Source organism: Hyperoodon ampullatus (genome assembly GCF_949752795.1).
Source record: "Hyperoodon ampullatus genome assembly, chromosome: 4".
Taxonomy (NCBI): Eukaryota; Metazoa; Chordata; class Mammalia; order Artiodactyla; family Ziphiidae; genus Hyperoodon; species Hyperoodon ampullatus.
In genome coordinates, this window is record NC_136917.1 from 92054597 (window position 1) to 92079626 (window position 25030).

Sequence of the window (25030 nt, forward strand, 5' to 3'; positions counted from 1 at the left end):
CTCCCTATATACAAGGAATGCACTACACTGCCCTATGCTCTCTGAGATTACAATACAAGTGCATTTTATGCAAGGAATGCATTCCCAAGAGTTGATGGAATCCAAGACTAATCTTGACAAAGAACTTCTAGTTGCCAGCTAAAGCAGTACTACCTCATGGCAATAGAGTGAAGAGAGTTTTCTTGGCCCATGTGTGTTGAAAGTCTCCATTTTTTATATAATTTGAGAGTATTCACCTTATTTCTGACTTTGTGTCTGATGTTTACATAATACTATTCCAAATTTGCACAGTTCAGATTGGCATAAAAAGATCTACACAGATTTTAAAGGGATATTGCTGGAAGTAAATAAACTAACATATATAAACCATCTAGCATAATCCTTGGAACAAAACAGGCAGAAAATTAAAGGTAGGCATTCTTATTGCTATTATATTCAGTAATATTTCCAACAGATCACAGTCTTTGATCCCAAAGAAAAGAATCTCCAAACTACACAGCTGGGAGAATTCCATTTTTCTAAAAAAAAGAAAAGTCAGTGTGAACAGAATAAAAGTAGAGCTCATAGAGTTAAAACAGTTTCTACGAAAATACCATTTAGCACTGAAGTTCTAAGTGTTTTTCCAATGAAGGGAAAATTAATACCCAGTCAATTCTACTGCTTCTGTGCAAATGTGGAACAGAGTAGCAAATTAAAACTACACACCATCCCAAAGCTTTGTTCTAGTCAGCGATTAGAATACCTCTTCTCTTATTTTTCTTTGCTCACATCATGGGGGAAGGACTAGTAATCAGTGAGATTTCTGAATTAAAAGCAAACACTGTAGAAGCACTCTGCATGGTCATTCCCTGAATGGACATAAGTAGCCTATCATGTTCTTCCATTCCTGGGTAATAGCTCATGAATGAAGGACGTTTAAGCAGCAGAGCAGGACCAGGGCACCAGGGTTCAGAGCACCCAGCACCGTCTTCATACAGTCTAAAGACAAGCTTCCCTTTGGATCTGGCCATTGTCATCATCGTCATCTGTCCTGAATAGCTGTCCTCCAGAGCCAGGCTTATACTGTGGTGGGGCCTCAAGAGCTGAAAGAAGGCCAAAGCTGCCTGACAAGTGCACACATTCCAGGGAAAGGGAAATTTTTCTGAAAACAGAAGTAGGGAGACTTGTCTCTGGAGAGGTTATGTCATAGCTGTGAAGAAACAACAGAACACCAGAAACTTATTGCAGAAGAAACTATAGTGCTGGATACCAGGACCACAGGCTCCTTAACAGTTGTCCACCGGATCATTTGGTGTTTAGTTGAGATCCTTCTCTGGATGCAGCACCGTCTTACCCACTATCTGTGAAAAACACACACTGTCTGCTCACATGGAGCTGGTATCTACCTTGGTCCATAACACCCAAGTGAAATAGTTCATCTCACGACAGATGAAGAGCACCAGCTTTGGATTCAGGCCTCAATGCTGCTAGCTTTCTGCCTGAGTGGAACTGGGCAATTCGGAGAGCTTTTCCAAGCCTTAGTCCTGAACTATAAAATGGGGATAATAACATCCCCGTTCTCCCAAGGTGAACGTGAACACGGCAGGTAGGAAATCTGGCCTTTACGAAATACATCTCGTTTCATGGAGACAGTCCCATGTTGTGGTTATGTAAACCATGGTTCACATCCTGGCTTTACCATCTATTAGCTGCATTTCCTTCATCAAATTACTTAACCTCACTTGCCCCCATTTCCTTGTTTGTAGAATGCAGATAATATAGCCATCATAGTATGATGGTTTTACAACCTTGCCCAACTCAACAAAGAGTATTAAAACAAATCTTTCTAGATGTGAAGAGTCAGGGTCAGTTTGCCACCATTTAATTTTCACTCCAGGCAAGACCAAGTGGCATTCAGAAATCACATACACTTATTTTTTCAGCAATATGCTCGAATTTTTTTTCCCTTTCTCAAAGGTCTAAGCCATCCAGAAGATTTCTTGAGGTTGAACAGAAAGGGGTTTGCTAGAAACTCTCAGTCAACTCTGTGGACATAACAAAGCAACTACTGCAAAGAGCAGGTGGTATTCTGACCCTTTTTATTACCTCCCTGGGGTTTCACAGTGGATCATAGGATAGGTTATCTCACTGGAGGTAGGTTCAATGGGAAGGCTCCTGTCTATTATTTACTAGATATACTAAACCAGCAGGCCACCATAATTTCCAGATGCACAGAGAGAATTCTCACAGTAATGTGGCACATGTTACATGTTCTCTCCCCGTTTATAAACTTGTTGTTTATCTTCTGAAAAGGGGGACCCTATTCTGACCTTATGACATCTTACTTAAGAACAATAGACCATAGTCCTAATTTGCTAATTTCCTTTGGCTCCCCAGAGAAAGAAGAAAAATTTTAAATTATATCATGACTCTTAGGGGAGCACATCGGCCCATACATAGAGTATCTGATGGAGAATCTTCAAGATGAGATGATCAAATGACTAAAAGTGCACAGCACAGTTCCTGGTGTGTGATAAGAACTCAATCTCAATAAATATTCGCCCAAAACAAAAGAACCACAAGAGGCACTATATAATTCATCACTCAATTATATGGCACAGGCATGCTTTGTAAGAAGAGAAAGAATGGTGATGGCTGTAAGAAGAAAAACATGACTTCAAAAGGAAGAGGAATTTGAGCTGGACCTTGAAGGATGGCTAGAATATGAATGAGGGGAAGAGATGGGAGGGCATGAATGGTGAGGAAAAGTTGAGTGCAGACAGAGAAAGAATGAGTGGTATGTTCCTGGGACACTGAGGACTACTAACAAAATTAGATAGAATTGGTGGGGCCTGTTTATAGAGGGGATTGGGAATCAGCAGGAGAATCCTGATTGGATATTTTGATATTTATATTTTGACATCAAAATGTCCAATCAGGGTTCAATCTGGGTCCATTCAGGAGGTAGAAATCACACAGTCAGGGTACTGCTCCCTGGTGTCTGCACTGGAATATCCACAGAAACAAATGTCCATACTGTTGGTGAGCGGAAGCTGATGCTTGGGCACACAGAGGGACCTGGGTACATAGATAGTGCTGGGGTGCTACCGTGTGTGCTGCTGGAACTGGGGCCTGGAGAGGCCTTCCTGTGTAAGAACCTAAGGTACTTTTGGGTACCTCAGGCCAAGGGGTCCAGAGTTCCCTACATGTCCAGCCCCATAGGGCTGAGGAGAAGGTGTGCAGGCAGAAACTTGGGCTAAAGCACAGGTTTCATTGTCTGGGGCTCCCCACTATGCTACTGCTGTCCAAACTGGGCGCGGAGGACCCCTGGGGAAGTTGCATCCTGCAAGCTCTTAGCACCGGCAGAAACTTCGAGGGCTGAGTAGTGGAGAAAAATAAAGCACTCTCTAGTTCCTTTGGAACTATCCACAGAACCAGGAAGAAGAACCCTTCTTCCTGGGATATCTCTCCAGTGCTCTGTACTGGCGGAGTTGAACTTCATGCCAGCTGGCAGAGGAAAATATTTAAAGGTTCAAGATCCATCTTCAGCAATCAGGCAGTGAAGGATACGTTAGGAGCTAAGAGGTAATAAATTGGCAACTGTCACCATGGGCAGTGCAATGGAAGCAGACCTTCGGGGGTGATATCAGGCAGTTTGGATTACATTGTCAAGATTGTGCTGGCGACAGAGAAGCTCAGCCAGGAGGCCGCTGTAGTGACATAGGCATGAGATACCAAGGCCTTGGACCAAAGTGATGTCAGTAGGAAGGAAATAGAGGGGTTGGGTAAGATACTTGGAAGGCAAAGGATCATGAGTAATAATGGACAAGCTGGGTTTGGAAAATTCCAGAGTCTAAGAACATGGCCAGAAAGGGGCTAAGGAATTGTCAAGAATGAGAGAGGCTGAAGACTAGGAAATCCACCTAAGGTTAAAGCCCATGTAGGTCCTTAGTGCCTAGCACAACGTCCGGCAGAAGGTACAGACACACTCAGTAAACATTGGTGGAACGGAGGGAGGGAGCGTGGGTGGTAGAGAGAGAGAAATCCTTTAAAAGGTAGAATCTTAATCCAGGAGGGGCAGGGTTTGGCAAAGGTCCCCAAAGCAGCCTCTCAGGATGTGATCCCAGAGGGAGGGAGGGCCAGGGGTAAGGGCCTGGCTCTTGGCAGCAGTCAGCCTCTACCTGTGGGCTATGGGAGATCCCCAGTCCAAGTGTAACCAGAAGCAGGGACTGAGTCCTCCAAACCCCTGTGTAAGGGGCAGAGAACATTTAATGAACTTTGTCACCTAAATGACAAGAATCCAGGCACAGGAGCCAACCACTCAGATCATCACAACTCTCTCCCAAGATATGACAGTGAAGTCGCCCAGGCTCTCTCCCTCCTCCCAGTAATACCACCAGTGGTTCTGGAGCGGGGGCTTTTCCTATATCCCTAGGCTTTTGAGTCCTAGGGATATAACAGTGATGCTTCATTTGTACTTAAACTGAAAGTGGATCCCAGATGTGGGAAAGAATGAACCTTCATTGAACAGCTGTTATGCACCTCACAGAGAAAGGTACTCTTACCCCCATTTTACAGATGAGGACACAGATTCTCACAGATTCTGAGAGAGTCAGTCTTTCCCCTTGTTCATGTAGTATGTCATTCTTGGAGGAAAGAAAAGACATATATAGGAACTTACTTTAAATAAAGTTACCCTGTCATCCGTATTAAAGCTTCTTGACTGACTGACTGACTGACTGACTCATTCATTCATTCATTCATTCATTTTATTTATTTATTTATTTATTTTACGGTACGCGGGCCTCTCACTGTTGTGGCCGCTCCCGTTGCGGAGCACAGGCTCTGGACGCGCAGGCTCAGCGGCCATGGCTCACAGGCCCAGCCACTCCGCGGCATGTGGGATCCTCCCGGACCGGGGCACAAACCCGCGTCCCCTGCATCGGCAGGCAGACTCTCACCCACTGCACCACCAGGGAAGCCCAGCTGACTAAGTTTTTATGTTCTTACTCTTCACTTTCATCAAATTCTACATAATAATGAAAGCTAACATGTACGGCTCACTTAACAAAGTGCCTGGCAGTGCTCTGAACACTACATATATATTAACACAATCCTTATAACAACCCTATTTTACAGATGAGGAAACTGAGGCACAGAGAGGTTAAGTAACTTGACCAAGGTCACATAAGTGGCCTAATAAGTGGTACAGTGAGGATTCAAACCCAGCTGGTCTGGCTCTAGAATCCATCCACCAAACAGCACACCGAGTTCAGAGAGAAACCTCGTAGGACAAACAATCAATTGCAGAGCATAAGATGTAGAATGTCTTGATTTTACAGTTAATCTGGTAACTTTTTGACAATTTTGAACAGGGTCATGACTACTCAGATTCACTACTTCATAGTTTTTCTGTTGTAATAAAACTATGGAGCTGTAGTTGTTATATTCTAAGGGATAGTTTAGGAGCCAAGTAAAATGTTGACAAATGAGACATGTGATTGAGGCCAGAAGTGTATTCAAATCTGTCAAGCCCAGGTAGCCAGGACCCCAACATCATTAGCATCCCTCCACTTGGCTAGCTTTCCAGCAGGAAGCCTGTCTGTCTGAGTGCAGCATAATGTGTTGGTGGAGATGAACTCCTTCAGCCCCCAAAGCCACCCATGTTTCCTGGAGCCCAGTCTCCCTAGTGCCAGGAAACAACATGGTGTTGCCAGCATGTATTTATCACTCCGAAAAAATGTTCACCACTCCAGGCAAACTGAAAAGAAAAGCACAAAATTCTGAGTTTGGAGCCAGTTACCTCTGCTGATGTCACAAATAAGCTAGGCTGCATTATAAAAGCAGGGAAAGAACAGTAACCATACTTTTATTCAGACTAGAGAGTTGCTGCAACTGTGGGGTGCAATGAAATTGTCATCATCTCAAGTTCTTGATAAAAGCAAAAAGAGAAATAGCAAATTCACAAAGCTTTGACAAGGCACCCAGTACCACTTACAAACAAGGGCCTGACCTACATGCTTGCTTTACTTTCTACTCTGTTCTTCATCCATCCTTCCTTGCCTGCCCGGAGGGAAAGAGGAAAGCATAAATAAATAAACAAACACACACATGCATATATGTACGTATATAATAATCTTGAGTTGTGTAGTGAGGGGCTTGAGCCTTTAAATAGAGTCAAGACTTCTATTTAATCCCAGGACAAAGATAGCAAAGATCGCTACAGTGAAAGCACTCTTACATCTTTCCTTCTTGCCTTTGCACGGTTTGCTGCTCTCTGGGTCCTATCAGGTAGCACGTGAACAGAAGCCATCATCTCATAGCTACCAAGGAGTGATAGTTTTCAGTCACCAGTGGGCAGGGCATGCCTCCAAACTGCTGCCTAGAGATAAAGGGTTCTCAGAATCATTAATAAGACTCCCAGAGACTCTCCATCTTCAATTTTGCTTCAATCTGATAGCTTTAAATACAGCACTTGAGATATGTATATTTCATGCACCCTTTCATGTGGTGCATTGCTTTAGGACATGCTTTCTTTCCCTCTAAATTTATCTTGGCTCTGTTTTCCTGACCAAGAATCAGCTCTTTTTCATGGCTGAAGATGCCTTTTTCCTCCTCCTTAGTTTGTGGATTTTCATGGCTGTGCCTTCAGATAAAATGAACCATGTTGGTATAATGTCCCAACCTTTTCTCTTCTCTTAGACAAAGAGGCCTAGCAACAACAACAAAAAATTTCTAACATGTTCAAACCAAAATTCTGACCAACACAAATAACCCAGAGATATCTGTAGGTAATTTTATTTTACCAGAGAGCCCAAGTTGCAGACAGACACAAATGCCCTTGTCTGTATTTTTCTTTATAGAAATAATTGAATTTAGAAGTGAATTCACTCTGGGTTGGGTTTTTATCATTATTATTATTTACTATTTCCCTCTTCTGAGCACTCTGACCTTTGGGATTATTGCTCTAGAAATCTTATTTCCATGATTGACAATGTCAACATCATCTAAGGCCATATGGCATAAACAGCCCAAGTTCTTTTATTCTCAGTTGATAGCTTCTGGACCTCACTAAACAATTCCTTGGTAAATCCCTTCAGCATCCCTGCTATTTTAATCAATCCTGCACACATGAAGCAGCTGGATCTCTGCTTCATGATTTGTCTCAGGAATAGAAAAATGGAGCTAGAGCCTTCCCATGCCTTGGAAAGAAGAATATAAAGTTGCGGGGAAGCCAAAGTCTTAAAGAAATCTTCATTGTTTCTAGTTCTGACTTAAGTGAGACTTTTGGCAGAGCTAGAGGGAAGGAATCAGACAGAACCTATTTAAGAATTATTGCCAAACTGAAGGATTGAGTTTTGCTTAAGGGATGAGTTAAAGACCCCAGGGCATGGCAATAAGATAGAAAAGAGATTTCAGTTGTCCTTTATCTCTAGAAAACATTTGATTGGGGAATATAGAACAGTCCAAGCAGCATTAGGATTAGACTGAATGGAGAACCTTTTCCAACCCTTGTATCTCCACGAGGGTGGAGCCTAAAGGTGCTTGGGCTGGTGAAACCAAGAGAAAAAGAGTAAGATGAGTAAGCACAGCTGCAAGAGCACCTGCACCTGCGACACAGGCTCTGTGTCCATGGTTTTATTGCAGCTGCTCCCAGGGCCACAGTGGGCTCGTAATCACGGGCAATGAGGGAGCAGCTTAGATTAGTAAAAATGGAATATGGGCCATGATGGAGACCATGTAAGAAATAGTAGCCCTCATTTTTAATCTACTCCATTTGCCATTGCTTCTCCTCACACAGATGAAACTTGAGCAGAGGCAAAGAGACTCATAAGTGACTTCAGATACTATTCTTGGTTGTGTGTCATATGTCATAGGAGTGTATTCCTTTGCACTGTCCCACAGCAAAGGATGAAGGAGAATTACCTAATAGTGCTGATACAGAGAGACAAACATATTATAGCATCTTATCTGCCTAATGGGTCCAAAGGATAGCAGACCCACTGAGTATTTGCTCTTAGCAAATGAGCACATCTGTCACTTATTAATAGAATAAAATCTCCAGGCTTTATTTATGTTTCCCCATTTCTTTTTGCAGTTTAAGATGATCCTGAAAAATAGCTACTCTTTATAGGCATGCAAATTCTTTATCCCTATTAAAGCAAATGAAAATATATTCTTCTGGTTTCTAATGTCATTATTATTGGCCATATACAGTTATTATAAGATGTGCTACCTTCTTTATATTTACTAGAACAGAGCAAAATTTTAGATCTCTGTCTATATTCCAGGAAAGCTCATGGCTTCAGGAAATATTCTGTCTACTAAAACGTAAATACTACAGCTTTCAACTGCTGACTCTAAGAGCCATGGCCCAAGAAGCCAGACATGTGAGAGATGTAGTGTGGAAGATAGAGCCAGAAAACCAGTGCTTAAGTTCTGTTTCTGTCTATGTAACCTTGGGGCATCTTATTGAAACTCAGTTTCTTCTTCTAGAAAATGGGGATAACATTAGCTTCCTGCTTTATAGAGTAGTTGTGAAGAGTAAAAAAGACAGGGTCCACGAAAATGTTTTATAAACTAAAGTGCCATACAACTATGAGATATTACTTTTAGTGGAGCATGTATTTGTATATATCCACCTGTGAGTTGCAAGAAACTTTTTGTATATGTGTATAAATTCACACATACACATTTATGTATTTTGGTGGGGGTGGGGACGTCCATAGTTTTCATCAGCATCTCAAAGGAAGTCATCACCTAAAATTGATTAAGAACCTCTGGGCTAGTTGGTGTTTTGCATCAACAGTCATTAGAAATATGCAACTTAAAACCACTAGGAGATACCACTATACACCCAGTAGGATGGCTATTATCAAAAAAAAAGTAATAGAGAGTACTGGTGAGGGTGTGGAAAATCTGGAACATTCACACACTGCTGATGGAAATGTAAAATGGTACAGCCACTTTGGAAAACAGTTTGGCAGTTTCTTACAAAGTTAAACTTACCATACGGCCCATCAATTTCACTCTTAGTAATCTACCAAAGAGAATGAAACCATATGTCCACACAAAGACCTGTACACAAATTTTCATAGCAGCACTATTTGAAATAGCCCAAAACTGGAAAGAAAACTCTCCATCAACTTGTGAATGGATAAATTAAATGAGGCATATGCATATAGTAGAATATAGCTCAGCAATAAAAAGAAATTACATACTAATAAGAACTACAACATGGAGGAAACTTGAGAACATTACACTAAATGAAAGAAGACCCTATAGTGTATGATTCTACTTACACAAAATGTCTAGAAATGGCAACTTTATAGGGACAGAAAATAGATCTGTGATTGCCTGTAATTGGAGGGGCAAGGGTGGCAATTGATTGCAAACAGACTCAAAGGAAATTTGGAGGTTGATGGAAGAGTTCTAAAACTAGATTGTAGAAATGGTTTCACAGCTCTGTAAATGCACCAAAAGTCACTAAGTTGTACACGTACAATAAGTGACTTTATGGTATGTAAATTTTACCTCAGTGCAGCTGTTTTTAGAAAAGACATGAATAATGGACAGGATATTTTGACATATAATTGTAAAATAAATACAAATAGCAAAAATTTACCTATAAACTGATTTTAGTTTTGCATACACGTTTCAAACTATTGTCATTTATAGAAAAGTGTTCTTTATTCTCTCTATGCTGCAGTTTCCTGACTTGTAAAAAAAAAAAAACAAAGATAATAAAAGTAACGACCTCATAAGCATTTGTGAAGATAAATCAATTAATAGATTTAAAGAAATTAGAAGAGGGCCTGACACACAATAAGTATGGAATCATGTTAATTATAGACACTAACTAGAGGTCTCATGCCACTACCAAACACATATATTTTGTAACATCAATTTCTTTTGATGTTCTTTTCTCTGATGGGAAAAATGGGCATGAATGATTAATGATACTCTCCCAAGTTGACATAAATAAATGCATATTAATAGAGGCTATTCAAAAGGGATGTGGAAAATTTGGAGTTTGATGTAATATATCACAGAGAGCATAATCTACAAAAACTCATTTTGGTTTTATTTTCATTTTGGAACAAAACAAACAATCAATTCAGAAAAATAACTTTAGTCCTCCTTTCCTCCCTCATTTTCTTCCTTATCTGCTTCGTTGCAGTGCCCATTCTGAACCTCTTCTTATCAATTACAGGATGAAGGAAAATGCCCACCTCTAGAGGTAATAAAATTAGAAGGTGCAGAAATTGGCATTGATAGCAGCTTGGGAAAACCATTTGTGTTTAACTGTGTGCCTCAGTCTGGAAACAGAACTTTCTACCTCTGCGCAACCTCAAACCAAGAAATGAAAAGGTAACTGATTATTCTTTTATCTTACTAGTTTCACATTGGGTGGGGGAATCCTTCTTCAATAGCAATCTGACAGATTCTTGGGACTGGAAGTAGGGAAGGGAACAGCAAATTCCCAGCATGAGTCAATAAACTGTCTTTTTCTTACGTATGAGAAGTTTGGTTTTTCATGTTTCTGCCAAGTTTTTTCCTAACAGAATTTCCAAAGAACAGAAACATCTTCTCCTAACTCATTTACCTTAGATCTCTATATTTTCTAAAAAAGTTCACTACTGCCACAGTTCACATCTAGCTTCCCCAAAAGTTGCCAGATTCATATATTTTAAGCTAATTGGATGGACAGTCAGAGGAATTAAAATAATGTAGTTGGGTTACAATTTAACACACTACAGTGAAATGAGCAAAATTAATAATAATAATATAGTTTTGTGGGGAATTAATGCAGTTGACAGTCTATAAGCGTACAACCCAGTCTGAGGGTAGAAGTGTGAAGGCATTCTAAGAGGGTAGCCTACAAACTCTAAGCATTCAGCAACTTATGATCATTATTCAGTGTGTCACCCTGAGGAAATGGAGATCACTGGTCAATCCAGTGAGTCAACTCAGAACTGCTGTGTAAGTACTGCTACTTTAGGGTGATGGGTGGGATAGAATGGGGGAGAGGGAGACAATGACAAAAAAATGGGTCAACAGTGTTTAGAAGAATGCCATATCTCTTTAAGAGAATTTGGACTCCAATTTTAAAGAGAGCCCTAGGTCTGAAACCTCTTAGGCAAACAATATACTGTCTCTATTTGTAGAACATTGTGTATTCAAATGCATGTTTCTTTATAGGACAAACAGGGAAACATGCTGATAGCAACTTAACTGCATTTCAATTCAGGGACAAAATATTTATTGGATAGCTAATATGTCCAAGACACTGTTTTAAAATCTCTGAGGACTATTAGTGTGATTAGGCACCAATCCTTGCCTTCAAAAAAGCTCTGAACCAAGAAGGTAGGATTTTTAATGCAAAATAGAAATCGAGACGTGCTATAGGAAAAGACAATGTGGCGTAGGAATTGAAGGTGGGGAGAGAAGGTCTCTGGACGTGTGGGTGAGGGAGGAGTTTATGAAGGGTGTGGTATAGCATCAGATATGCGTACAAAAGAAGAAATGGAACACAGAAGTGCAGAGGGATTAAATCAAGCTTTGAGGAGAAAAGCATGCAGGATGGTTTGATTGGAAGTTATGGGGTTTAAAAGAAACTTGGAAAAGATTGGCAAGATGGGGTGTGGTAGATAGGCTGGTACCTGGCTAAGGAGACAAGACCAAAAAAGTTCAGTCCTCAAGTAGGGACATTAACAGTGCACAAAAGGTGGCCACCTTGTCCAAGGAACATTTGGGGAGGTGGCTTAGAACAGTGGCTATTTACCAGTCTTTCCATATATTAATAGCCAGGGCCTTACAGTTATCAGCCCTGCTGATGTTAAATTCACATACCTCAGTAAAATAATGAATACATTTTCCCTTAGGCACTAATTAAACTATAGTAAAGGAGAAGAATAAAAATAAATTTATTTTAAATACCCCTGGTAGGTGTGGGATTTTGCCACCTAGTAACACCAATTTTATAAGAATGTGTTGCTCTTCAACCATGAATTTAGAGCCATGAAATATACCTGAGGCTCAGGACTCTTCTGTCTGAACAATGGGTTTCAGGGAGAAGAACAAGGCCCTCTGAATGACACTTATCAAGCTCCCCAAGGAAAGCACCTCTCATCTTTCTGTCTTTCAGGTGGCTTGAAGCAATGGACAAAGCAGCCGATCCTGTCCACCAGGTAAGGTGCCCTTGACGTTTACCTGTGCCTTCATTCAGCTTTTCTTCTCTGAGAGGGAAAGGATCAAGTTAGATGTCATGCAGTCCACCCTGGGACTTCTCATATCTGCGATAAAAGCTGGAATTTGCAGTCAACAGGATTTTCCACTCAGATTTTATAGAGGTGCTTGCATTCCTGCTGTTCTTTTCGTTTTCAGCGGTTTGTATGACATTCCTCTCGGTGAGCTCAATGGGTAGTTCCAACTGGGGTGGAATTTCTCCTTGACACAGAACAGCCCAGTGGTTCCCCATGAGGTTAAACCACTGCTGCTGTTTTTTTCTCACTCCCTAAGAACAAGAGCTTAGGGATATCTTGGGATAGTGCTGTTGGCCAAGCAGCTTATTAGAAAATGATTCCTAGCCTTGAAGTAATATAATTTTTAATTTAGATTTGACCTATAAACTGATAGATAACTTCGTAAGATCAACAGGTGAGTCATCACTTCAGCCCCTAAGTCATTTGATACCCTTCTTTCTGAGCTATGACCTGGTCAAGAGGGAAGAAACTGCTTCAATATTCAATTGTTTCATGTTTATGCTGTAGATATGATTTCTAATAAGGTTATAGAGTTCCTTTAAATATGCTCATTTCCTCACAAAATGGTATACAAGAAAAAGGTATTTACTGTCAATTATCTTCTCTACATATTTTGGCTCTTGTACATTCAGGAAAATTTCGGTTGCTTGAGCTTAAATGTACTACCCCGGTGCCCTGTAACTGTACTTCCAGAATAATCACCAGCATTATCATATGATAAACAGCAGGACTTCTGTTTCACTTTACCTGGAACACAATGCTCAACACACTCATCCGTCTCTCCAGTGCATCATCGTAATGAGCCTCGCTATTTTTAAGAGGGATCTATTCTGCTCATGCACTCAGGGTGTCTGCAGCAGAGTGAAAAATGAATACCCAAACTCCCAGCAGGCTCCCACTACACAGCAAAGAATTCAGCCAGCTCTGCATTCTGAAATCTTTTGCACTGCTGTGTTAAAACTAAAGAGCAAAAATGAAACCAAATAAAGAAGAGAAACTGGCCAGTGCCCAGCAAGGCATTCTGATAAAGGGATGAAGCACCATGTCCCCTGCCTCAGGTCAAGTTCCCAGGAAAAGCCTGCCACTCCCTCAGGACTATGGATCGAGTGCTGACCTCCAGGGTAGAGGATCTTGATTTATCATGGGCCTTCCACAACATGGACCATATGAGCCTAAAGCCTGATCTGGCCTGGGGCATTTAACTTGTTCCTTTGCACAAATGGGAGTGCTAGATAAAGTAAAGCATGAACCAGGGGCTGCAATTAGTCACAGTGGACATACCAGGAACAGGGCTAGAAGGACAATCCCAATGGTGAGTAAAATAACACATTGGGGCCAGCACTTATAGACAGGGCCTTTAAACAATAGCCTTTGCTGAGCTGCCCATTTCCATTTCGTTTCTATACATCACTGATAATTCTTTTGATTTCCTCACAATAGAAAAGAAGCCAAAGAGAAGGGATGTCTATGGACATGAAAAGGGAGAGATCCTCTATGGCCAATGGATAAATTCAGATTGTCTGGTTTGTTGCTCAAGTATTCAGATTGCCTTAGCAATAGAATCACTTAGGACAGAAGCTTCTCTGAAGTCAGTCTTGGTGCTGATGTCATTGGCTCTGGGAGTCAATGACCATTGGCACAGGATGGCCACTCAGCTGATCCCTTTGTGTCACATCTGCAGAAGCATGTCTGGGAAGACGTTACTCTGCACAACAGGAGCCTCCCGCCCCTGGCTATCAAAAGCCCAGAGTGCCTGGGCCTTCTGCACCAACTTGACAGAAGCACAGACATGTGGATCCAGTACTACTGCATCCTGAAGGATGGCTGCTTGTACTTCTACGCTAGCATTCGCTCCACCCAGGCCTCAGGTATGGACTCAACTTTCACCTGAAATAATAGTAATTACCGTCATAATAGTAATGACATCTTAGCTTTACAGAGACTTTACCAAACTTTATGCTGTGTAAATTAGTTCAGTTATCATCTGGAGAAGGGATACTATTATTATTCACATTTTACAGATAGGAAAACTGACTGGAAAGTCTACACAACTCGACAAGATCGCGTGTAGTAAGCAATGAAGCTGAGATCTAAATGCAGCCAACCTAACTCCAGAGCCTGCACCCCTAACCCCATGATTTTACTGCCTGGAAAAACAAAAACTGAACCCCTTCATTTTTTTATCACTGATGACATTCAGAGTCAACGCCAGTAGTTTTCTTGGCTAGTGACTCTACCCTTTTCTGGTAGTATCCCTAATCTTGGACAAGTGAGTAATGAAAAGAACATTAATTGTCAATTTTCCTTAGGCAAGTTACTTAACTTCCTAAAACTTAGTTTCGTCATTTATAAAATGGAAACAGCTATCTATTGCACAGGACTATTGTGAAGACTGAATGAAGTGATTGCCATTTAGAGTTACTTAAGTTCTACATACAAAGTACTCGACACAAAAAGCTTTCTCTCTATAAAATGTATATATATTTATTAAATTATATATAAATATTATACATAATATATATTTTAATATGCTAAAAGCTATATATACAAAATAAGTATGTAAACAATATAATATAGTAATAAAATAATTGTGCATGATTTCTACAAGATTATTTACCTTCTTGTAATTTTTGACAAAATAGATTACAGATGTTTTATTTGCAGTTGAACTTTTTCCCAAACGAATAATCCTTAAAAAATTTTCAGTAATGAAGATCCTGGAATCTTAGTCATTTAATTTCCTTTTTTAGCATAAATGCCTTTCTTTAATTAAGCTAGATAGCCATGCCAAATGGGAAGGAGGTATCTGGTGACCATTTTGACCTTCCTGGAAGGGTATGAAAGAGGTACAAACTGAGCATCACACTATGGTCCTTTTCTCATCACTCAGGATGAGCAATACAATGATTCTCTTTTACTTACTCACCCTTCCACTTTGAGAGTATTAAAACATGACCCAGAATATTATTCAACTATTAGGAAATAGCCAGCATCTCTAAGCACTTACAGAACAGACTGTTCCTATGCAATCCAAATCCACAGCTTTAAGCACCTGACTCCAGGATGAGAATGAAGATAAACAAAACAAACCTCTAAAGTAGTCATGGACTGGGACTTTTATTATAAAATATCACTGAGAAAGTCTGAACCATTATAACTAACAAATCAGTGAAGTTCATTTTCAAGAGAATGTTTCCATAGGTAGAAAGTGAATGTTTAGGACTGAATGCTCAGATTACTCCAAACTTAAACATTAACCAAATGCTTCCAAACCCGTAGGGCCCAGGGACTGCTACTGATTCCGAGAGTTTAAAATGGTAATGACAGCCACTAAGTGGCTTCCCTTATTCTGAAAGGTCCAAGGAGGCCCTATTTAGAAAAGTCCTAGTTGGAGAGCTGGGAAACAGCTACTAATAAATGGCCTAAAAATAATAACAGTAAAAGCAGATAACAGAGTTATCTTTTAGTGGGTAAAGATTTTGTACTGGTCACTCTAGTAAGTGTTTTTACTTATTATTTCATTTAATTTCTTCAACAATCCTATAAATACGTTATTAGCCCACCTACAAGTTTGGAAACTGATGCTTAGCAAGGTTAACTCATTTGCCCAAGTTCCCTTAGCTAGTAAATGGTGAAGATAGAATTTGAACCTAGGCAGCCTAAGTTACACTAGCCAAAAGGAAAAATAGACAAGGGGGAAAATGTGAAAGCCTTCTTTATATTCAGTTCTTATTATTTCACACATCTTTCCAGAAACTTCTATGGTCCTTTGTTGCATCCAGAGCACTCTAGGGCCTTCTACTTTGTCCCCAAACCCTTCTTTCTGGCTTTCTCTTCCACTCCTGTGTTAAAGCACCCTGTACTCTACATGCACACATGGTCATATTCTATTTGCTTAGCACACCCCACCTCTTGGACTTTTCTCTGACCCCATGTCTTTGCTTATGTTAATTCCTTCCCCTGAAACATTCTCTACCTACTGATTCCCCAACACAAGTTGTCCAGATTCTACCTGTCCTTCAAATGCTTATTCAAATGCTGGCCATCTCTGCTAGAAAGGAATCCCAGATGGTCCTAGGTAAACAAAGCATCTCACTTTTCCGAACTTCCACACTCACCCATCTTGCGACACTTATCACCCACTACTTTGTATTTTATCTCTAGTTGGCCATTTATCTCTTCTAAGGGATTATGTACTCAGAGATGACTTTATATTATGTATGTTTAATAAATGAATGAGTGAACAACCAAATTGACTCAGTTGGCCACTATTCCCATGAAGCGTGGGTAGTGTAGTTTGTTATACCCTCATTTAACAGTAGAGAAAGATTAGAAGATTACAAAGCCAATTCAAAGGCAAAACCAGAACTCAGGCCACCAGATACCTGGGCTTTTGGCTATATTACACTCTTTGCAGCTGTAAGAAGTTATCTAATTTCTATCTATTTTAAAATTTTTCTCTTGAAAATATATTATTTTGTGGCTAATAAAAATAAATTCAAAGCCATTCATTCTTTCCCAGCCTTACTTCTTTTTAATTTTATTTTATTTTATTTTATTTATTTATTTTTGGCTGCATTGGGTCTTTGTTGCTGTGCGCGGGCTTTCTCTAGTTGCAGTGAGCGGGGGCTACTCTTCGTTGCAGTGCGCAGGCTTCTCATTGCAGTGGCTTCTCTTGTTGCAGAGCACGGGCTCTAGGAGCGCAGGCTTCAGTAGTTGTGGCACACAGGCTCAGTAGTTGTGGCTCGCGGGCTCTAGAGCGCAGGCTCAGCAGTTGTGGTGCACGGGCTTAATTACTCCGCGGCATGTGGGATCTTCTCAGACCAGTGCTCGAACCCGTGTCCCCTGCATTGCGGATTCTTAACCACTGCACCACCAGGGAAGCTCCCAGCCTTACTTCTTGAATATCCTATCTTCATAGGTCCTTAATTTCTAGCCCAAATTATTTCAAATATGAATTAAAAGAACATGTTCCTTACTGAAATTCCAACAGAATTTTTATATCTAGGCCAGGTTCTAAAATAGAGGCCTGTGATTTCTGTTTTTACATGACTCTACTCTTCCTTGAATAAAAGATGCCTGAGCATGCACCTTGTTCCAGAAGGTGTACTTTATTGCCACCGCCTCCCCACTGCCACCCTGACAGCTGCTGGGTGCAGCTGGAAGCTCTCCCAGGGTTAATCTGCTGCTAACCCTTCTTCAGCATTAAGGTGGCTGTGCAGGGATTCTTCTGAAGTTCTTTACCCTTCCCTAGACTTGAATTTTAAATTGAGGTTTACATCCTTTTTCTAAGAGTCCTTTTCAATCTTCTTATACATCTTAACTCAGATCATGACCTGAGGCTCACAGCCAGTGGTCCTGCATAATGAAACTCAAGATAGGATCGAGGCAAATCCAAATTTCCTGTGGAAAATTCCCCAAATAAATATGCCCCTCTCCACTGTCCACAAAAAGTCACTGCCCTGGTGAACCATATTTTTTTTTTTTTCCAGAGGACTGGATCATACTGCTCAACTGTATTGGAATGGGAAAGTTAGCATGTGCTATTGAATGCTTCCTATGTGTCCAGGACTTGGATAAGCACTTCATGTTCTTTATCTGAAACTAATATTTGCAAAACATCCACAGTTATTGTCCCATTATAAGTGAGAAACTAAAGCTTGGAGAAGTTAACTAGCACACCACTGGTCAACCAGCTATTAAGTGACAGAGACAAACTCTGAACAAATGCTATCAAAATCCTATGCCCAAACTCTTAGCCACCATGCTCTGTGTAGCATTCCCTGACAGAAATTAGTCTTCTAAAAGCAGTACTCGGTCAGTAATGTTGTGTGTCTGGTCTCTGCACTCTGGACATCAGCACACTGACTGCAATAGCCAGGGTCCACTCAGTCCAACAACCAAAGGAGTTGTGAGGACAGCAAAGAAATTTAGTGAGAATGGCTGAAACCATGCTGCACCATGAACACTACACGCACTAATATGTTTAGTTTAACTTAATCATTTTATATGCATGGAATATGAATCATTATTATATTAATAAAGATTATACAAAAAAAAAGATTATACAGGGTTCTAATGCTCATTTTCTTCTAGGTGACACTAAGTAAATGACCTTTGTGCTGGTCTGATCTATAGTTCGTTCTTTACTTATATTGTTCAAGCTCTGCTTGGCTCTTGCACATCCCACCCTGGTTTGGTTCCTAGTTCTCTGGCCCTGTGAAGGTCATAACCTTGAAGCAGGCCTTGATTACCATTTATAGCAGTATTTATCAAACTGAAGGTTTTGACCCTGTTACTGTGTCATACAATCAATGTAGTAAAATTGTGACCAGTATTTAAAAAACAATAGCATAGGGGGCCTGCCTGGTGGCACAGTGGTTGAGAGTCCGCCTGCCAATTCAGGGGACACATGTTCGTGCCTCGGTCCAGGAAGATCCCACATGCCGCAGAGCGGCTGGGCCCGTGAGCCATGGCCGCTGAGCCTGCGCATCCGGAGCCTGTGCTCCGAAATGGGAGAGGCCACAACAGTGAGAGGTCCATGTACTGCAAAAAAAAACAAAACAAACAAACAAAAACAATAGCATAGGATTTAATTGCATAAAAAATATCATGATACCTCACAATGTTTCACAAAACTTTTGGTTTAATTGTATTAAAACATGTAGAGGTCTATATTTATTGCATCTTTATATCACAGCCAAAAAAGGTGGAAAAATACTAAAGTACAAAAACTCCATCTCTGCATATATCCTGGTTCACACAGTCAGTTTTCCTTCAGAATATTAGAAACAGAATATTTAAAGAAGGTTCTTTCCTTTCTATTATCTTTGTAATATGCCTGTCATATTATTTGCGTTGTTATTAAGACTCAGCCTTCTACGTTCACCACTTCAGAGACATGGTCCCCTGGCTGCAGCATCTTGGTTACTTTACTGTTTTATTTTCATTTATTTTATTATTCATTTTACTACATTGATTTATGTTCTTTATTAGAGACCTGGAACACATCATATGATACTTCTTATTTCTGAAGGTATCTGTAGTATTTGGGGCATGACTTAGTTCTTGTGACAGTCACCTGTGATGCTGAGAGAATAGTGAGGACAACAAAGAGGAGGCAGGGAAAGATAACAGTGAAAGGAGGGGAAAGAGCAAAAGCCACGAGAAGCAACACAGCCCTGATGTCCTGTAAAAACCCTATGAGATGCTAGTCCCACATTTTACTTTCAGCTAAATATGCCTCAAATATATATTTTGGGAGTCAGAGAAATAGCCCCAGTCAGTTAGGTCCCTGAAGTCTTTTCTCACCGTTACGGAAGGTGCTAGTACTTTAACAATATGTATTACTGGCTGGCCTATGCCTGCTAATATTAAAAAGCCACTGTGATTATTCCAGAAGCCTGTCAGTCAAGTGCCTCTTCATAGGCCTGAAGCCCCTTGTCATTCACAGTATACTTGATAATTTTTTTCCTTTTCTCTCTCTCCAGCAAGAGCTGGAAGTAACAAATCGTGATTGTTAACTATTATTCTTAAACAAATCACATCAAGGTCTGTATGTGCTTCTCAGATATATTTTACATTATTGCAACAAATGGATAGTTCTTGTGAGAAATATCTATCCAAACACTGTGCCAGCTTGCTATTTATTGCTGCCACCTAATGACAGACAGAGACCAGCTCAATGAGGTCACTTGAAATGAGGTAATGGGGTTATAATTGGATGACTTTACTGCTAATCATTTCTACCCTATAATTGGTTGGGAGAGGTGTCAGAAACTTTCCTGTTTGTAGCAGACACCTTTTGGGCATAACTTTCTATCTATTCTCAAAATGGGTAGGAATGGAGGAAGGTATTCTTATCTGTTCAGACATATGAGAAAAGGAAATTTGCAAGCAGGAAGAAGTCAAAAACCAGTACATAATATAAATGGTGTATACTGTTGTTTGGAGCAGAGAATTAGGACAGCAAAATAGCCCTCAGATAAGTCCTTAGGTATCCTATAGTCCTGAAACATCTAACATGTTGCTTATTCTACATCTAGTATATACCCCCAAAACATACACCTATGCAAAAACTTGCACGCGAACATCGCGATGTTATACATAATAGCCAAAAAATTGAAGAAAACTCAAATGTCCAAACTAACGAATGGATAAATCAAATATGCTATATCCATACAATGAAATTTCAGCAATAAAAATAAATGAAGTACTAGTACATGATACAACATGAATGAACCCTGAAAACTTTATGCTAAGTGAAATAAGCCAGTCACAAAAGATCACATATTGTATAATTCCACTTATATTAAGTGTCCCAGGAAAAACAAATCTATAGAGACAGATAGTTGGTTAAGATTGCCTAGGCTTAGGATGGGGAAGCAGATGGGCAGTGACTGCTAATGGGTATGGAGTTTCTTTCTGAGACGATGAAAATGTTCCAAAGGTAGATTATGGTGGTGGTTGCACAACTTTATAAACAAACTAAGAATCAGTGATTGTACACTTTAAATGGAAGAATATTATGCTGTGTAAATATTATCTGAAAACAGTTGTTTTTTATCTGTCTAGCTCAAAGAAAGAAGTCACTCTCTGATTTTGGTAAACACCATTTTACTGGAGCCTACTAAAAGAAAAAATTCTAACCATTTCTAAAGTGAATGCTTTCCTAGAAGTTAGTTTCTAAAATGGACTCTTTTTAAATGAAAAATTTTAAAGAATTAATAGTGCAACTAAACCCCCTCTATAGAGTAAAGAATTTTTAAAGTCCAAAAGCCACTCATTCTGTCTAAAAAGAAAAATTTATGACTTCCTGACAGTGTATATTGTTATCAAGTGTAGCCCAAGAAAAACAAAAATGAGCCACATTTTCCTTTCACAGTCCCTTATTACCATACCAGTATAGAATACTTATCCCATAGAGTAGCAAAAATCCCAGTCGTATTCTGGCATTTTCTATGTTAGTATAGTGCAGTAAAGTGGCTCCTGGGGTGGGGACAGTGGGAGGTTGGGGAGCGAGAATAATAAGAGTTAGCAAGCACAAGAAAGAGATCTAAAAATCTAATCATCACTATTAATGACGTTACCTAGAGTATCTGCATGAGATTGAGGTTACCTCAGAGCATCAAGACACCATAAGGAACACACAAGTGTTGATTTTTCGGCACCTTCTCCTAGACTGATGTCTTCTCCCTGCACCCCAACCCCTAAACAATGTAAACAGAATTCTGGCCAAGCAATATATAACCACTAACATAGATTCAAAGGACCATGGGGGAAGAAATTATCTTTTAAAACCAGTCATTTATTCTCATTTTAATTCAAGTTGGCGCCCTCATATCACCCTGTGGGTTCATATTTTAAATGTGCTTTGCATATGCACAAAGAAGGTGAGAATCTATGTTGGTTGTAGAAACCTCTGGCCATCTTCATAACTCCTCAGGATGTCTTAATGGTTCTGCCCAAACAAATACTATTTAATTTTTCCTCTAATGTAATATTGTAGGTGTCAATATTTGATACCAAAAAATGTATTTCAAAATGTGTCCTCCAGGGACACACTAAAAGAAGTAGCCTAAAGAAACTACTTTAGGCCCACAGTAACAAAAAGCTAAATACTGAACATGTCATGAGAACACTGTAGAAATGAAAAACAGGAAATCCAAACTTTGTTACCAGTCTTGCCATTAATTATTAGTGGATGACCTAAGTTATCAATATATATTCTTTTGGAGCCTCATTTCTTCATCTGTAAAACAAGACACCTGGACTAGAGGTTCCTTCAGATATAAAATTTTCTTGACACCTTTTCAGACTTTTTCTCCATCTTACTCTTTCCCTATTCTCCTCACTTGCTTTTTTCCTTTCACCCTCTGTAGGTGGCCTTTATCTACAAGGATATACGGTGAATGAGCAGACCCTTAGCTTCAAGCAATCAGTAATTGAACTCAAACCTCCATCTGAAGAATTCAAGACTTTCTATTTCTGTGCAGAAAATGAGACTGAAAACCAACGGTAAGTCAAGGTCTACGTATTTCTTCTTCTTTATCAGTCCTGACAGGAGCCTTCTAAGCAAACCCTTATCCTTATTTTCCAACTTCAACTCCACATCTTCAATTAAATATCTCCCTTTCTTTGCATAGTCCCTATAGTTAATGTTCCCCAAGATTTTTTTTTTCTTTCAATGCATAGAAGATGACTATTCTAGAAGTTTTTTTTTTTCAAATGAAAAAGGAGTCCATAGTTCTTCCCAAGGTAGTGGCTGACTCAGGTTTCAACATAAAAAATCCACTAACACTGTAACCCGTAAATACTGTAATTTATTAATTCACAGGTTTGTTGTTTCACCACCTTTCACATAACTCTTATAGATATGTCCATCTGGACAGTTGTTTGGTTTTGTTATAAGCCATCGAAGGACATAGGACTTATCCATCTAAATTGTATGTTTAGTATCCAACTTGGCATGTACAAATGGGTACCGGTTTCATAAAGATTCTGAAAAAAACCCAGCAGTAAAGTTAACAGAGACAAAACCATGAAACAGAGGAAATACCTAGAGTATCCTCCTTCATTTCTCAAGTCTCCCTGACCTAACTCCAATCCCCAGGAAATCCAATGTCCTACATCTCCCATTCCTATCCTCAACTGCTTGGTGACCATCCAGACACTTTCTTCCAACTATCTAGATAAAAAGGATATAATAAAGAAATTTACAGTGATTTATTAAAACAAAGGACATGGTAAAACTTCCAGGGCCATTTTCAAGAATCAAATTCACTGTTTCAACCCAAAGAAATAAAACTCCAAAAGTAGAATTTCAGTAATCTCCAGCAAGTGACCATTTGGAGAAGGGAAAAGGATTTCCTAGGCCTTCCCTCATTACGTAACCTTCCTTGCTCCACTCACTCCTAAGCATGGGCTAGAGTGGGAGGATAATGAATATAGAATTGCTAGATACTTGCCAAGATCTTCTTCCTCAGACTGTGCTGTATAATCTGGTGGCAGATAAAGATGGTCCCTTGAAGGTGAGGCTCCAGCTGGCATATTATTGTAGAAAAGGGGTCAATGAAAGAGAGTTAACTCCTATCTGTAAAATTTACTGGCTTCTCTAAGAGAGGAAGTTGAATAGTTGGATCTCACTGCCAAATCCATGAGTGGATACTATCAAGAGGAAACAATATTAAGTCATTAGAGAAATATTTAAAAGAGCAGGAGTTTCACAAATTGTGGTTTGTGGAACTCTGGTTCCACAAGATGGCCCACTCCCCCAAAATAATGAAATAAATTTAGGAAATGATACAAATCATATTCCCCTCTCAGAGAATCACAAAGTATATTAACTCAGTGTTTCTGAGACACACTGCTGGAAGGAATCCTGGTTAACTCCCCTTAACTCCCACTACCTAAGCTTATCTGACTTAAACTACTTTAAAAAAATAACACCTATTAACCACCCTTAGAATAAACATTATATGGGCACATTTTATAAAACATCATCCAAGAAAATGAAAGGAACAGAGAGGAAGAGAGAGGAGAGTTAACTGGAGTGTTTGCTGTGGTTTCAAGAATGTGACAAAGAAGTATTTGGCCCTAATGGCAATATTTGATTACTATACATTTGATCAACTAAACTTTAAATAGAAACAGAAAAATACTAGTAATAATTTTAAAATCCTATAACTGCGTTAATCACTATTTACTAACATTGTACCCTCTTCTGGCCCTGTTATTTACATTAACATGGATTTAAATCATAGCTACCATTGCATATTTCTCTTTTGGTGTTTTACCTTTTTGTTCAATCCAAAACCTAAGGATCATGGTTTACTATATTAATTTTGAACTAAATAACAAAGAGAAACATTTACAAGATAAATTAAAAGATTTTGTAACATTTCATCTCCCTAGAGTCCAACAATTTTTTAATGACCTGCCCCTGTGCTGTTATTTCTGCAGCTGGATCACAGCTCTGAAAATGTCTATCAAAAAATGGCTTCCTTTGCATCAGGCTATTGAAGACTTCATGAATCGACCTCTAGAGGAGACAAGAATGTGACGGAAATCCTAATCTTAAGAGAAAGGATCCACAAAATCACCACCAGCTAGTTGTGGGAAGAAACAAAAACATTTATCACTATATAGCTTTTCAAATGAATGTTCCTCCAATATATTAAAATTTTGTGATAAGATTATAATTTTGATTCTGAACCAAAACACCAAAATCTCATGTGACACTCAAATAACTTATATCAACATCATTAAGACCTCTATATTTTCCCCCCATGGGCTGTACATGTTAGCATCAAAATACAGTATGCCCCATATCCCTGGCTTTTTGAAAGGATATAACACAAGAAAAGTTAATTTATTTTATTCTTTCTTTTATATTCTTTACTAAATGTTCCACTCTGTTCTTTGGCTGTAGGTTTCCTACAATGTCTCTAGGTCATGATGTGGGAAGCTGACATTTGGGAAATTTAAGATCATGGAAATTAAGTGGCTTAAGTGATGAGTAAATAATTCAGCTAAACAAAGGTCATCTTAAAATCAACTGGCCCAAGTGCCTCCCAAAATTTCCCAGATGAAAGAAAATAATAACAATTATTGTTATAAAAATAAAATAAGGAAATAATTAGACTGAATTTAGGGGAGAAAACTCATAGGCATGGGTCTTATTATTACCTGAATTATTGTCTGAATATCTATCACACTGAAAAGGGAAAACAAAATAAATCAAGAATGTTCTGTTCTTAATCCTGAAAGTAAAATTCAGAGAAATT

General features: G+C 39.4%; 1 protein-coding gene across 1 annotated transcript in view; it reads left to right on the plus strand.

Moving 5' to 3' along the window:
* Positions 1-24306, plus strand: part of LOC307051271 (uncharacterized protein) — a gene marked incomplete at both ends in the record, with an annotated part of 100706 nt that extends 76400 nt beyond the window's left edge. Inside the window, 5 exons of the mRNA XM_079701592.1 lie at positions 10193-10350; positions 12128-12170; positions 13927-14113; positions 22127-22262; positions 24207-24306. Coding sequence (XP_079557718.1) covers positions 10193-10350; positions 12128-12170; positions 13927-14113; positions 22127-22262; positions 24207-24306 — 624 coding nt within the window. The remainder of the gene's footprint in view (positions 1-10192; positions 10351-12127; positions 12171-13926; positions 14114-22126; positions 22263-24206) is intronic.
* Positions 24307-25030: the final 724 nt, after the last annotated feature.